Source organism: Typopeltis vanoorti, chromosome 13 (assembly GCF_054136105.1).
Source record: "Typopeltis vanoorti isolate ZY-2024b chromosome 13, IOZ_Tvanoo_1.0, whole genome shotgun sequence".
Lineage (NCBI taxonomy): Eukaryota > Metazoa > Arthropoda > Arachnida > Uropygi > Thelyphonidae > Typopeltis > Typopeltis vanoorti.
In genome coordinates, this window is record NC_143561.1 from 71,780,938 (window position 1) to 71,796,669 (window position 15,732).

Sequence of the window (15,732 nt, forward strand, 5' to 3'; positions counted from 1 at the left end):
CACCACACTCCTGAGATACTAATTGGTTGATAGTTGGATACATCAGTCTTTGTACCACCCTTGTGCAATGGAATTACCATACATTCTTTCCATTCCTGCAGAATCTTTCCTGTTCTGAGACTCATATTAAACAGCCTGGTCAAAGGAATAGCCATTTCAGCTTAACACTTTTAGCACATGCGGATATCCCATCAGTCCCTATTGCCGAATTCTTATCCAGTTTGTGCAACAGCTCTAATACCTCATCCTAATACACCTGAGTTTCTTCTTCATCCACTGAAGAGGTAGCAGTGAGCTCAATTTTGCATACACCAGGTCGATAGCTTTAACAAAATGGGCACGTATTAGTTGAACAACCTCTTCTGCATCTGTTACCCCTCATGCCATCTGCATTTAGAAGAGTTATTCTTTCATATTTATTACTACACAGTATATATATATATATGTATACTCAAGATGATGACCTTAATGTGAAGTTCAAAACATCAAGCAATTGTTTTGGTTTATGTTAAACTGAAGTTTCTCTATAACATGGCAGTAGTTTCCATAATTTCTGTAATGAAGTATTGATACCATTTATACACTTTTTGACAACAGAAGCAAGTAACAAAAGATGTGATACCAGTATAAATGCACCAGTTTTTCTAATCATCCATGCTACAAATGAAAACCAGTAGGGAAAACATCACCCTTTTTCATTCAAAAGGGTATAGAAGGGCTAGCAGGTTCTCCCAAAACAGTAAAGAAATCACTTCTCATGGTGTCTTCATAGAAACATCATGTCAGCAACATTCAGAAAAACTACTCAGAGCATCATCATCAATGGGTGGAATACCTGTAACAGTACCCCCCCCCCTCCATAAAACACTCAATTCCTGTAGAGGAGTGATCTCTGACTGTGACTTCCTAGATGGCCTTGATGAGGAGATATGTTCTGAGGTGAAAGATCAGGGCCTGACAGGTATGAGGTATGTCATGATCCATAGGGATGGTCATCTGGTTCTGACCAGAAACATAATCCTTACCTTTGACTGTTAATGCAGGTATCTCAATTGTCCTGTTCTACTGTACATCCCTAATCCACTAAGATGCTTCATATGCCAGAAATACGGATGTGCCCAAACTGCATCTCTTGGCTCTTCCACCTGTGCCTGATGTAGTAATAAAGAGCATGATAATCAATCTTGCTCTGTCAAGAAATCTAAATGTTAAACTGTCATGGAGAACACCCAGAGTACTCCTGTGTATGTCAGCACCAGAAAGATGAGAAAGAAATATAAAAAAATTCCTGTAGAAGAAAGTTAGTCATCACCACACCTGCTCTGAAATCCTCTTATGCTGAGAAGGTAAAGTACAGAAAAGGTAAAACAACTCAAACTTGCATGTCTATTCCACCATTTGATAATTTTACCCTATCTGAACTTTACGAGCATCGCTGTTTTTCTGTTGAGTGCATCAATGGCACAGTATATAGTCCCTCTGTGAAAATGGTTCTATTCAATGAGAACCCACTTTTAAAAAAAAATCGATTATCACTTAAAGACGAACCACCAGACCCCTCCACAGAATAAATGGATACTTCAATATCCACTGAAAGCAGATTGAACTTACCTGGTGATACTGACACATCTCATGATATAGTGAATATTTTTCCAGAGAAAGGAATGGACACTGGTCATCCATACTTCCCAAAATCTAATGAGAAGTATAAACCTGATATGGGCAAGTCTTCAACCTTCCAGAAACCACACAAATTTACAAAGCCTAAGCAATAGGAAAATTTTTATAATGGAACTTCTGTGGATTTTACCTGAATATCAATGATATCAAGCACCTACTGCAGAAATACAAACCTTTTTGTTTCTGTCTGCAGGAAACTTATTTAAAATCTGTTGAGGATCCTACCATCAGGAATATCACTCTTGTACACAAGGACAGAACTGGAGATGGACCTGAACATGGTGAAGTAGCTATACTCATTGGCAGTCATACTACATTTCATCATGTTAAGTTTATACTGCTCTGGAAGTAGTAGTAATTTGTTTATATTTGAGATTTCTGATCACTGTATGATCAATATATTTACAACCAGCTTCTAAATTATATGAAACAGAACTCAGTAATCTCATAATGCAACTGCCTCAGCCCATGCTCCTAATGGGTGACTTTCGTGGACATAACACCCTGTGAGGTAGTTCCAACACAAACAGAGACGGTCATATCATTGAGCGAATGCTTGATAGCCATGGCTTCTCCCTTATTAATAATGGAGCAAATGCTTTCTTCTACATGCCTACCCACTCTTATTAGGCAGTTGATCTTACAATATGCTCTCCTGCCATTTTTCCACTGCTCACATTGGATTATGGAATTTTGATAAAAACATATATGGACGCAATCATTCTGAAGCAGTGAAGCTTGTAACAGATTGTATTATTGTCCATGCAGCAATTCCAAAAACATCATCCTCATTTCCACTCTATCCAATGCCTTGGTGTGCCAAGCATCCAAAGAGAGAGAGAGATCAAGATAAAGCATGGGCGCATATTTTGTAGATACCTACCACAACAAACTTAATAGCATTTAAATGTGCTTGACCCAAAGCACATCATGTGAGACATCAGAGTCAAAAACAATAATCTTGGATCCAATTTAATACATTGGTTAAGCAAACAACTGATTGAAATAGTTAATCAAATGAAAGGTAGATACAGAACACACCCGTTGTCTACCTTGGAACCTAATGGATGTATTATTGCTGATCCCAAAGCTATTGCAGACACTTTGGCAGAATCTCAGCAACAGCCTCATATCCTCCTGAATTTTTAATATTGAAAGAGCAGCAAGAGAAACAGCGATTAAGCTTCTGTACAAAGGGCATAGAGCTACACAATCAGCTATTTGTTTAATAGGAATTCAAAAGAGCCAATTTGCTGTCTTACCCTAATTAGTGCAGTTGGCCCTAATGATATCTTGCAAAATTTAATACTGAAACTTTGAGCCAAACACCCATTAATGAAACAGGGAAGCATGTCAGAGATTGTATTGTCCATAGCAACTGCAGCAGTTCCAAAAACTTCATCCCAATTTCCACTCTTTCCAAAGCCTTGGTGGAACCAAAAGTGCCAAGCAGCCATAAAAGATCAAGATAGAGCATGTGTTATACTTTGTCTATATTCTGCCACAACAAACTTAATAGCATTTAAATATGCTCGTACCAAAGCATGTCATTTTAAGTCGTCAGAATCCAAATGAATCTTGGATCCAATTTACATCATTGATTAATCAAATAGCAGCTGTAAAAATTGTCTAGGAAAAAATCTGGAAGATCAGAATATTTACAACGTTATGGAAAAAACACACCTGTTGTCTACCTTGGAACATAATTAATGTATTATTGCTGATCTGAAAGCTATTACAGACACCTGGGGCAAAAACTTTTCCAAAATTTCTGCAACAGCTTCATATCCTCCTGAATTTTTAATACTGAAAGAACAGCAAGCAAAACAGCAATTAAGCTTCTGTACCAAGGGCATAAGCCATACAGTCAGCCATTTGTTAAAGAGGAACTCCAAACAGCCCTTTTGCTATCTCACCCTATTGCAGTTAACCATGATGATATCGATTATGAGATGATAAAACACCTGTCATCCTCTGTGGATCTCCTTCTCTTAATATACAACAGAATATTTACAGAGGAAGAGTTTAAGAGTTTCCAAACTCTTTGCATAAGTCGATTATCATTACTATCTCAGAACCTGGCAAGGATCCAACCCAGGCTAACAATTATCATCCCATTGCTCTGAATAGCTCTCTTTGTACAGTCTTGGAAAAAATCGTTAAACAGAAGGCTTCTCTGATACTCAGAAAGCAAGAAACTTTTTTTTTTCCATTGCATAATGTGGCTTTTGTAGACACCATTCAACCTTGGACCATTTGGTTCATTTAGAAACGTATAAGAGATACTTTCCTGAAACCAAACATGTAGTTTCAGAGTTCTTTGACATGGAAAAATTCTACAACACAGACTGATGATATGGCATATTAAACAACCTGTATAGAATTTGTCTGAGGGGGATACCTTCCTGTTTTTATTTAGAAATTTCTCTCCAGCTGTGTGTTCCAAGTCTTGGTTGGTTGAGTATCATGTAATTTTAATCATATCATCAAAATTTTTCTTCAAGGCTCTGTCTTAAATGTGACCCTCTTTGCTATTAAAGTGCACTCGATTACTGAAAAGCTTCCTCCCACAGTAGGCATTTGTATTTATGTTGATGATTTTGCAATATATATACCATCACTTCTGCAATATCCTGGTCATTGAAAGACAATGTCAACACACAAATGATTGTATCTCTTCATGAGCTCTTTATCATGAGTTCAGGTTATCCGCTGAAAAAAATCATCTGTGTACCCTTCTGCCGGAAACACACTTTCCACCCCAATTCTGATTTAAGAAATGGACAAGATAGTATCCCTGTAGTTCCAGAAGCCAAGTTTCTGGGACTCATCTTTGATAGGAAAATAACTTACTTTACACACATTTGTCATCTTCGGAATAAGTAAAAAAAAAACCATTGAATATCCTTTGCACTCTATCCTCTACTCAATTGGGTGCTGATCAATGTTCGTTGCTTCACACTTATAGTGTATTTGTACGTATAAATTTTGATTATGGGTTCCCAGGTCTACAGTTCTGCAAGGGAGAGTATGCTCCAGTTATTGGATTGGGTCCATCATCAAGGGATCCGATTAGCAACCAGTTCTTTTGGACATCATCCATTCAAGGCCTTTATGTTGAATCAAATGAATTCCCTCTATCACTTAGACAAAAATATATGTCTCTTATTATACCCTAAAGATAAAGTTCCTTCCAGATCACCCTACATGAACTAGTCTCTTTTCTCTACATTGTAAAGTCCTGTATCACTCACTCACTCTCTCTCTCTCTCACACACACACATACACACACTGCCATCCGTCCTTTTGGTATTCATGTTAAATAGGCTATGGAAGCTATTGGCATGAGTGTTGACAATATTACTCTCTTTAAATAAAACAGCATTCCTCCATGGCAGGCTTGCATCGCATCCTGCAACCTCCGACTTTGTCAACTACAGAAGTCTCATACACCCTCATCTGCTGCCTTCACTTGTTCAATACACAGAGAGCAGCTCACTCTGATTTCTTGCCCATCTATACTAATGGTTTAAGTTCAGAGATCTCTGTTGGCTATGCTGCTGTGTTCCCCTAGCATTACAATCTCTAACCAGATCCCACCTGATTGCAGTAAGTGTATATACAGCAGAATTGCATGCTATTCAGCTTGCACTTGTGCATATCAAAGAAAACTCTTACCAGAAGTGTATAATTTATACAGACCATTTGAGTTCTTTACATGCTGTCTCCTCTGTGCTGTATAATTCATATCCAGTGCTTGGTGAAGTGCTTAAACTCTTGCACAAAACAAAGACCTTTAATTTTGATGTTCAGTTGTGTTGGATTCCCAGCCACATTGGAAATTAAGGGAAATGACATTGCAGATGCAGCTCCTAGATCAGGTCATACTATCTCGACCTACTATTCGACAGTTCCTTATGCTGACTGAATACACACACAGGTTATAAAATGAAAGTTAATTGTTAACTCATGGCAGGAAGCATTGTTGTGTCCCAATTTATGATTATTATTCTATCTAGTGAAATTCTGCTTATCTATATTCAAGTTTTATCTATGTACGAGATATCACCCCAAAATGCAAATATTTAAGCTATTTCTCCCCTTAGTGTCCCTAATATTTATATTATGCTGCGCCTTTTGGGACATTTAGTTTGAGATATTAAATACAAAAACAAGGAGCAATTACTAAAATATATCTGAATGTGAAACTATTAAGCAGTCGTGACCCTCTATCTCGTAACTTAACACATTAATTTCCCACGTGATTAGGTTTGTACATTTTTCAAGTGGTGCATTGGGCAGCAATTTCACACAACTGTTTTATCAATGAACAAAGATTTATTAAACTCATTAGTATGGTACAATTCAATTTCTAATATAATTCAATTCAATACTAAGAAAACATTTACAAAATAACATTAGCTTATCACAAGTAATTTGGCTATGATCCTATATGGGTATTGCGATCATGCTGCCATAACAAATTCAACACATACAATCATATGTATAATCCTAGATCTAATTAACACCTTAGTTAACCCTATATTAGTCTGAATATATGCTATATGCTGTAGCACATGGACATGTGATCAATTCACTCTATTTAACTATCCAAAACTATGTAGATTAAATTATCCTTTCACTGTACTAACACATAACTTTGACATTTAAACTTTCCTATACGTTACAATACACATGCATAATTCTCAGGACACATGAATTACTTATATAATATTAATATTAACAAGCATACTTTCATTATAATCAATCATGTACTAAAGTCCTAGTATAAATTTCCTTAATCTCTTCAACAGTTCAGTAATAGAATAATGATTACAATTACAGACGATTCTCAGTTAACACGAGATTTTTACAGTACCTTTTTCTCTTGAGTTTTCTATATTGTCCTCTAGCTTTTTCCGATTGAACTATCCTGGTATGATCTCTCCTATAATCGGTCACTCCTAAGTTCTTTTGGCATTAAACTGTGCTTATGCGATCTTTACTTTTCGTACTTGAATTAAGAACACACTTTAGAATCATCTATACCATGGCTGTGAAACTCACCACGTGGACATCGACTTTTTTACAGATTTCCTTTTTTCATAGTTGTCACTGGATGATGAAACACATAGATAATACCTTCTTTCCTTTAGCTAAATGGCATTCCTCATTTCTTACCATAGGAAATATGGAATCGAAATCCCGCTCACTTTTTGTTCCCTTGTTGTGACGACGGAGATTAACTCCAATCCCGCCACTCAGGAAAACCACATGAAACCTATATGAAGGAGCTCGTGAAGAAACTATCTGGGGAAAAAGCCTCGTGGGTGGGGTTTCTAACCCTTTTATACCTTGACCCCTACCAGCACCTTCTTTAATTTCTTTTCTCTGCCCCTTACTGGATTCGACTTCACTGACCAATTAGGGTGGCGTTTTTCTGCCAAACATCCTGAGGTCGGCGAGCACGCGACTCACATATGACAATGTCTAAATCCGGGAATTGACCCTGAGCGATAGTCTATTGTTTTTCTTTTGCTAGCCTCTAAATTAATCCCCCTTCCAAGTTTTCTAAGAATTTACTTAATATTTTAATCTCTAGCCTCTCACATTCAATTTCTTATGACTAATCCTTTCTGTCTTACTTAGCTAATTTTTTTTTTTTTTTATATCACAACTGTAATATATTCCTTCTTTTATTATTTAGCTCAACAAACATTTTTTGTTATATATTTTACTTGGATGCAAGAATATTTTTCTTTCTTTAAGTAATTTATGTATTAGCTCTTATACAGGGGTTTTATTTAATTTTCTCTTCATGTTACACCATGATAACTGGGAATTCTACATTCTTAAGGTATCAGGGTGTAACAGCATTAATGATCAAATTACATGAGATTAAGCTTGACATTAAGCACTGGTAGTATAGTCAAGGTAGGAAGAGAAGTTGTTCTTGCTAAACTCTGCATAGGTCAGTCATCATACACATTCTTATTTACTGAGGGGCTGATGACCCACCTTTGTGTAGGAAAGCAGTCATATTCCATTGGTCAGTATTCTGGCGGAGTGAATGCTTCCCACAAAAGAAATTATATTTTTACTTATCTGACTGAGCCCTTATACACTCAGCCAGATGTTATCAGACTCAGACCGATTGCATGAAGTTTTTAGATTTCTACAAAACATTAATTTATTCAGACATTTGATTATGGATTTGTTTATATGTAGATACCACATTGTAGATATTAAACTTTGTATATACATTTCATTTAATCATTTATGTTCTAATAATTTTTGTGCATATATTTTATATTATTCACTAAATTTTCTCCTTGTAACTATTTATTTACTTACCTACACCCTGTGTACTACTGTAACCCGTATCCTCGTGCAGTATGACCTTTGTTGTCCTTGTGTCATAAAACCTCAAATCAATCAGTCAGTCAATCAGTTTCTCAGAATAGCAACAGGACTTAGTTTTCATAGGGAAGAATTTATGGAGACACATGTTAGAAAAATTACTTTACTTAACATTAAGCAAGTAACAATTGACATTGTGACCTCTATATTGACGTCATCATCATCAGGAAAACATATGTACAATATACAAGCAGCATACTGCTGCACACACAAAGTAAAATGAATCTGAATATTTGTTAATCATTTATCCTAGCCTGAGCTCTGGGGGAAAAATATAAAAAAATAAAATAAACAGAACTACATTAAACAATTTCTAGTCCTTTCGTATTGAGATTTTCTTCTATCTGGGGTTGTTCTGATTGCTATATGGGTTGAAGATGGGTCCTCCACATTCTTGGAATAATTAATCCATTTTTGTTCAGATATGAATGATGTTTCAGCATTTCACAAGCTTCTTTGACTTTTTCTTTCAAACCAGGTTTTGGCGCGGTGTAGGGACTTAGTGCCTTTTCAGTCAATTTTGTGGCATGTTTGGAGTGTGTAGTGTGAAATGTCAGTTTTTCCATAGTAGAGGATTCATCTTTTCTGATTGGGATGGTGCATCCTGTTTTCTCTATGTACATTGACTATTGTAAACCCCTGGGTGGGCAAGCAAGGTATGGAAGAGTTTCTTTGGAGGAGCTAAGTAAATTTCTTAATTTTGTTAGGGGTTTGAAGGTTGTCTTGATGTTGTATTTAAGTAAAGTTCTATCTGTTTTTTCTGAAATGTCCCTAATGTAAGGTATGGCTATGGCATTCTTGTAATCTATTTTTGCTTTTCATGGCATTTTTATGGAGGATCTTGTGAACTGTGTTTTTTTTTTATTGTAGTCATTTTTCACAAATTTTTAAATTTTTTACAAATGAAATCATTTGGTTAATGATTTCATATTCTTGGTTCAGAGCTTATCATTGGAGCAAATTGTTATGGCTCTGTGTTTGTGGATGCTGCTGACTCCTAATTTTTGTGTTGGATGGTGGTATGAATTTTTATGTATGTATTGGCCTGTATGTGTTGGTTTGTGGTAGACAGTGAAGGAGAAGCAGCCTGTCACGAGTGTGTCTAGAAAAGGAAGAGAGTTGCTGTTTTTGATTTTAATGGTGAATTGGATATGTTTGTGTTGTTTGTTCAGGTGGCTTAGGAATGTATTTAATGTTACATGGCTGTGGGGCCAAATTGTGAAAATATCGTCAACATATCTGAGCCAGACTTCACATCACTTGCCATAAGGTAAGTGATGTGAAGTGTTTAGCTTCTATATATGAGTTGCCCCAGTCCTGATTATATTTCAGGTGCAAATTTTGTTTGTTTACACTTTGATAAAGGATTAAACAAAATATATAATTTCTTAATATCATTAATTTACACTCCATTTTATGTTTTGTTCTGTGGAGAACTCCATGTAAGTGCACTAGGAGAAATGTTTTTCAGATGGCATGCCACAGCAATGAAAGAAGGGGGGAGATGCATGGGGAAGAAAGCAGAGTAATGAAAGAGGGAAAAGCATGAGAATAAAGATTGAATTTTGTATGGTGATTCATTGATAAGAACAGTGCTTGAGGAGAATTGTGATGAAATCATGATTTCCTAGTGCCAAGACTAAGGAAGTTAGTGATGCTGTAAGGCTGCAGAGAGTGAAGGAAAAACAGATATGCACTTTTGATTTAATTGTTATTTATTTTTATGTTTATCTCTTCTTACTGTAGTGTTGTATCGTAGAAATTCTACAGAAATAAATAATACATTTCATAAGTGACTTCCGTAATGATTTTTATTATGATCTCTTTCAATCAAAAAGAAAATTGAGAAAGTAAAAGTTGTGAGTCAATGCACAGATTGTACAGGAGGAATGGTGTGGGATGTGTGGAGTGAGTAAATTGCATCCATTAATCAATTTCAGCTATATCTACTGCCATATTTCAGCTAAACAGACCATAGTACCTGTAGAAATATAATTTCTACAGGTACTTCCATGAATGCACTGAATTGGCATTTAACATTTCTCCATTATCTGTTTTACCTGCTAAAAAAATGAATAATAGCTGCTTCCTTATGAAGTGTTCCTCAACAACTTTCAGCTCTTCAAGAACATATATCCATAGGTTCCTTTCCCTCAATCCTTTCTTATTCATGCTATTGATGTACTATATCTACTGTCAATTATCGTGATAGGATATACTGTGTGTGTAAAAAATGTTTTTGACTTTGCAGAAAGGATGAAGAGAGTTGTTAAAAATGAGTGGCAATTATCTGCATGATCTCTAGGCTGTGTTAATATAGATATATATCAGCAGCCATTGTCAATCCACTTCTGGATGAAAGCCTTTCCAAGATTGCTCCAAATCTGTCTGTCCATAGCTCTCCTTTCCCATTTCATTCTTGCAATTCTGATGATATCATCAATCTGCCATGATTTAGGTCGGCATCGTGGTTGTTTTTCCTCTTGCAGAATCCAATCTAGTACTTCTTTTGTCTGCTGTTGGATCATATTTTCTAGCAATATGCCTAGCACATTGTCGCTTCAGATGTTTCACTCTTTCTGTGATGTCAGAGACTATGGGTTGATTTCTTATCCACATATTCCTTCTGTGATCCAGTCTTGTGATATCAAACATACTTCTTTCCATACTAAATTGTATTGTTCTTAATTTTTGAATTTCCTTTGCATTTAGTTGCCATGTTTCGTAGCCATATGTCAATATAGGAAGAATGCATTGGTTAAAATCTTTTCTCTTCTGACATAATGGTGATTGACTTTTGAATATTGACTGTATTTTTCCAAATGCTTTCCATCCAAGCATTTGGAAAATTTGTTGTCCTAGGTATATGTAATGATCTACTTCTTTAATTTCATCATTATTGATTTTATTATTTCTGGTTGGACATAGCTATTGAATATAACTTGGGTCTTCTTTAGGTTTATTTTATCTTTAGGCCAGCTATTTTGCTAGCAATTTTTTGTTATTTTGGAGTTCATGGATATGACTCTATAATTCATGTGCAGTTGAAATAAAGAAAGCTATATCATCTGCAAAGTGTAAAACGCTTAAATATCTTCCATTTATCTTCAGACCTTTCCCTTCCCAATCAAGAGGTTTGAATATTTCTTCTAGGCATGCTGTGAATATATATATATATTTATATATATATTTATAGGATTAAATGTCTTGGTAAAATGGAGGGAAAGACATAGTTTATACAAATATAAACTATTTGTATGATATATAACTGTATATATACTTTTTTAAATTAATAACATATTATAATATATATTATTATAAAAATAATTAAGAATATTATAATAAATATTTCATAATGTATTATAATATATTATTATTATAAAAAATTAACTATTATAATAAATATTTGATATAAACTATAATGTGTAAAATATGAAATATCAACATAAAATATTTCTCAACTGTATGGCTGAATTGACTGACTTTGGATTCGATATTTGAGATTCTTTTCTAATATTTTTGTGATTTTTATATATTTCATATGCTTTAATTAATTGGTTATTATTTTGTTAGTAGTTCTCCTGCATGTTAAGATTTCTTTCTGTGAGTTGGCTCATGTTTCTGCTGCCAAATAATGAGCAAATAGGTTTGATTTATCATAATAGATTATGATTTATTTCCTCTCCTTAGATTCTTGCTTTTACTGGTCAGAGAGTAGTACAAGTATCATGTGGCAGCCGTGATGCCCAGACTTTAGCTCTTACTGATGACGGAATGGTTTATTCCTGGGGAGATGGTGATTTTGGAAAACTAGGACGTGGTGGAAGTGAAGGATGCAACTTTCCACACAACATTGAGAGGTTAAATGGATTAGGTGTATGTCAGATTGAATGTGGTGCTCAGTTCTCTTTAGCTCTGACAAAGTCTGGACAGGTATGGACTTGGTAAGTATTTAAGCTAAATGCAATAAATATGTTATTTTCTATTATCTGCTTATATATGGTGACTTTCTCTGTTTCTCTCCATTTAAATCCCATTTTCCTTAGCTTCTGTTTCTCGGTTTCGTCTTTTAATTTTTACAACTTCGTTTTTATAGTTAACATTAGTTCTTCCTTTTTTTTTTTTTTTTTTTTTTTTTTTATCACCCTGTACCTCCCCTGGATTCTAATTTCATTTGGATATTTCTTTAGCCACAATATTATCCATTCTGCAGACTAGGTCATCTGATTGCTTTTAATTTCTTCATATGAATTAATGTGGTTTCCATTTGAGTTCATGTCATATGAAAGTTTTCCTCTTTGTATCTTTTTAGTAAAATGTTTATATTTTTTTCTTTTATCTCTGTGTGCTTCTCCTTTTAAGTATACTTGTTTTGCCAGCATTCATTAAGAAGTATAACATATTATGATTTATAAATGTTTCATAAATATGATTTATTTTATTAATTAAAAGTTGGGGGTGTCATTGATACAGACGGAGAAGTGTGATATTCCAAAATTCCTTGTAAATCAGAGATAATCCAAACTTAGAATTAACTGTTATATTTAAAAAAAAAAAAAAAGCTCTGTGAGCAATGAATTCCACTTCTGTAAAGCAGTGTAAAAGTTTATATCATGAATTTTATTTTCTTTCCTCAAATTCATTATCTTAATTCTTAACCTATTTAATGTATTTAGCGTAGTATAGTGCCTCTGTAGCTCAGTCGTTATAACAAAGCCTTTTGGTCAGAACGATCTGGGTTCAATTCCCATTCATGATGTGAGGGATCTTTATCTGGTCTCTTTCACCTGTGAGTTAGCCAGTCTCTTTTTAACAAGATGAGTTAGCCGGTCTCATACAGACATAGAAGGTTTTTTCCCCTGGAAACACAGGTTTTTCATCCCTCAGAACAGGCAAACCGGCCCCATGAACACACACATATCTACAGACATAATACACTTCCAGAATAAGGATTAATCATCTGTAGGATTTTGCTTTTGAACAGCTGCACAGTGAAATGCGAGTCCATGCAAGAGCATAAGTCATGTCTGCGTTATATAATAAGACAACCATTTTCAGGGGAAAAAAAAAACATAATGAACTCACTCTCAACAACTGAAAAGTTCCAGAGTCCCCATAGCATTACCTTAATCTTAATGCTCTTATAAAGAAAATTCAAAAAACCTTTTACCAGAGTATTTTGTGGTTCAGATAAGTTTGTTATAATGAGAGTTTGAATGTTTGTGTGGATGTATATACATTTATATAGAATAAAAATTTAAAGCTATATAGGGACCTACTTATGAATAGTTAAAATTACTTTCAAACTTCAATATGTTCAATTTTGCAAATTCAAACCACTTTTCTCTTTTAATTTTTTTTTTTTTTAAATAACAAATTCAGTCTTCCTTTCTATAAATATGACAGTTGATTTGATGACAAATTACTTACAGAAATGGTCTCTTACTCACTGTCATAAAAATTGATAATTTATAAAAACAAAGAAAAATAATAATATATCAAAGTTTTTCTTCAGTAATTACTTCACTTCTTGATTTGCTTCAAAAACAGCCAAAAGGAACAGCGCAGTGTACTCTACACCTCTCTTCCTCATTATATAGCATCTCCCTTACTCTATTTTATTCCATTTTTTCTCCAGAAAAACACTGCACAAATTAACGATTAAGGTAAAAAATATTCAACCAGAATATCTTACTTCATCACTTTAGGCAGCATTCTAGTGAATAGGAAAGACATCCAGAATGTTTTGATAGTATCGCATGCATACACGCACTTCTAACATACTGCTAGTTATAGCTACAAAATATTCTATCTATGAGTAGGATTTATAATCCAAACCCATATTTTCTAATTTATGCAACAGTCTTGAGTGCTATAATCTGTATTATATTCTTGGTTTCATCCTTTATCCAAGTGTAAGCAAACAAAAAAGGATGAAACCAAGAATATAATTTCTTGGCAGCTTTAATTTATAATATAACCAAGTGGACAAACCTTCAACATCTATCTCTAATCCAGAGTATTTTAATAAATGAGGTGCGATACCTTTTGGCTTCTTGTATATATGGAAATATGACTTTTACATTATTTCAACTTTAGTGTCACTTCTGGGTCTGGCTCCCACTGACGAGATCTCGGTTTCTGGCAAGATAAGTACTTTGTTTTCTTTTGTTTATTTTTCACTTTAATTTATTTTATAGTTGCTAGTGATGGTCTCGTCCCCACTACCACTGGTTTCTTTTAATAAATATTAGGGTTGCTGGAAGTGCAGTTGGTATCTGCATTACGGGATTACTTTTATAGTACCTCAAACAAACATTTGCTAGTGAAGTAGAATTATTTCTACACCACCAGCAAATGACACTTCAATAATTGTAGCATCTCCTTTCTGCATTACCTCATTAAATGTACAAGGATTCCTAGGCAAATTAAACAAGAAACTATATAGAAATTTATGCTATGCCATAATATCAGGTTTTTGTTTCTCAAAGAAACATACTTCTGCAGATATAAAGATATAAAAAGTTTTACAGATAGATATCCACATCTTTCTTATTGGAGCTTTGGAAGATTTAATAGGACTGCAGTAGGAGTTGTTCTTCTTGCCTTGGGTCATTCTGTAATATCCAAAGGGATGCAGAAGGGAGAATCTTGACAATAGATTGGAAATACTGTGGATGTGTACTAAGGTTTATAAATATTTATGCTCCATCCAATTGAACATTCTCTCCTTGAATGTTGATTTGTTCTGAACCCACTTTCAAACCGGCAAAGTTATTTTCCTTAGAGATTTTAATGTTCACAACATCAACTGACTTTTCTTCTCCAGTAGCAGAGCTAAGCAGGTAGTGATGCTGAGACCATTTGCCATCACTTATGACCTTACATAAATTGTTCACATGATTACTAGAATACCTGATAACTCCTACCATTCCCCTAACAGCCTGGATCTCTTCCTCATTAGTGACCCTTTCAAGTACACTGTGAATACTGTAATTCAGACTGCAATCTAATGCCTTATTTCTTTTATTTCTTCTCCCATGGAACAACACTCACAGAGATATTCTCAGTCAGGAGTTATTTGGCAGGATGACCTGCATAACTTCTAAAATTTGGAGGAACACTCTTCTATGCCTCATTTCCTTGGTTAGACTATTGTTTTCAGCCTTCCATGATAATCTCAGATAATTCTTGTCAATTTTAGTGCTACCAAAACCAGTTCTATCTTATTTCTCACAAAAAGGAACTTTTTTTTTTTTCCACTATCATCCTTGACAACATCCAAATCCCCAACCAAGATGAGATTTCTCTTCTTGGCATTACCCTGACATTAAGCCTCTTCTTGGCATAAACACATTACAACCATTGATTCCTTGGCATCCAAAAAAACTAGGATCCTTTTTTTTTTTTTTTGCTCAACTTTAACTCCGAACAGGTATTAACCTCATACAAATTGCACATCCTCCCAACTATCAAATATTGCTTTCATATTTGGATTGGTGCCCTAAAACAGCTCCCAAAAAAAGTACATGACTCAATACAGAAGATGGCAATTTTGTTGATTAATGACCCATCTCTTACTCGTTCATCTACCTGCAGCATCTTCTGTAATACTTCCATGACTATTGTTCG

The 15,732-nt window shown here is 34.7% G+C and overlaps 1 protein-coding gene across 1 annotated transcript in view; it reads left to right on the forward strand.

Annotated features, from left to right (window-relative positions):
• The window catches only part of LOC150100279 (E3 ubiquitin-protein ligase HERC2-like), a 338,356-nt gene that overhangs the window by 137,548 nt on the left and 185,076 nt on the right, over window positions 1–15,732 (forward strand). The window contains exon 9 of the mRNA XM_090402625.1: window positions 11,791–12,044. Coding sequence (XP_090258751.1) covers window positions 11,791–12,044 — 254 coding nt within the window. The remainder of the gene's footprint in view (window positions 1–11,790; window positions 12,045–15,732) is intronic.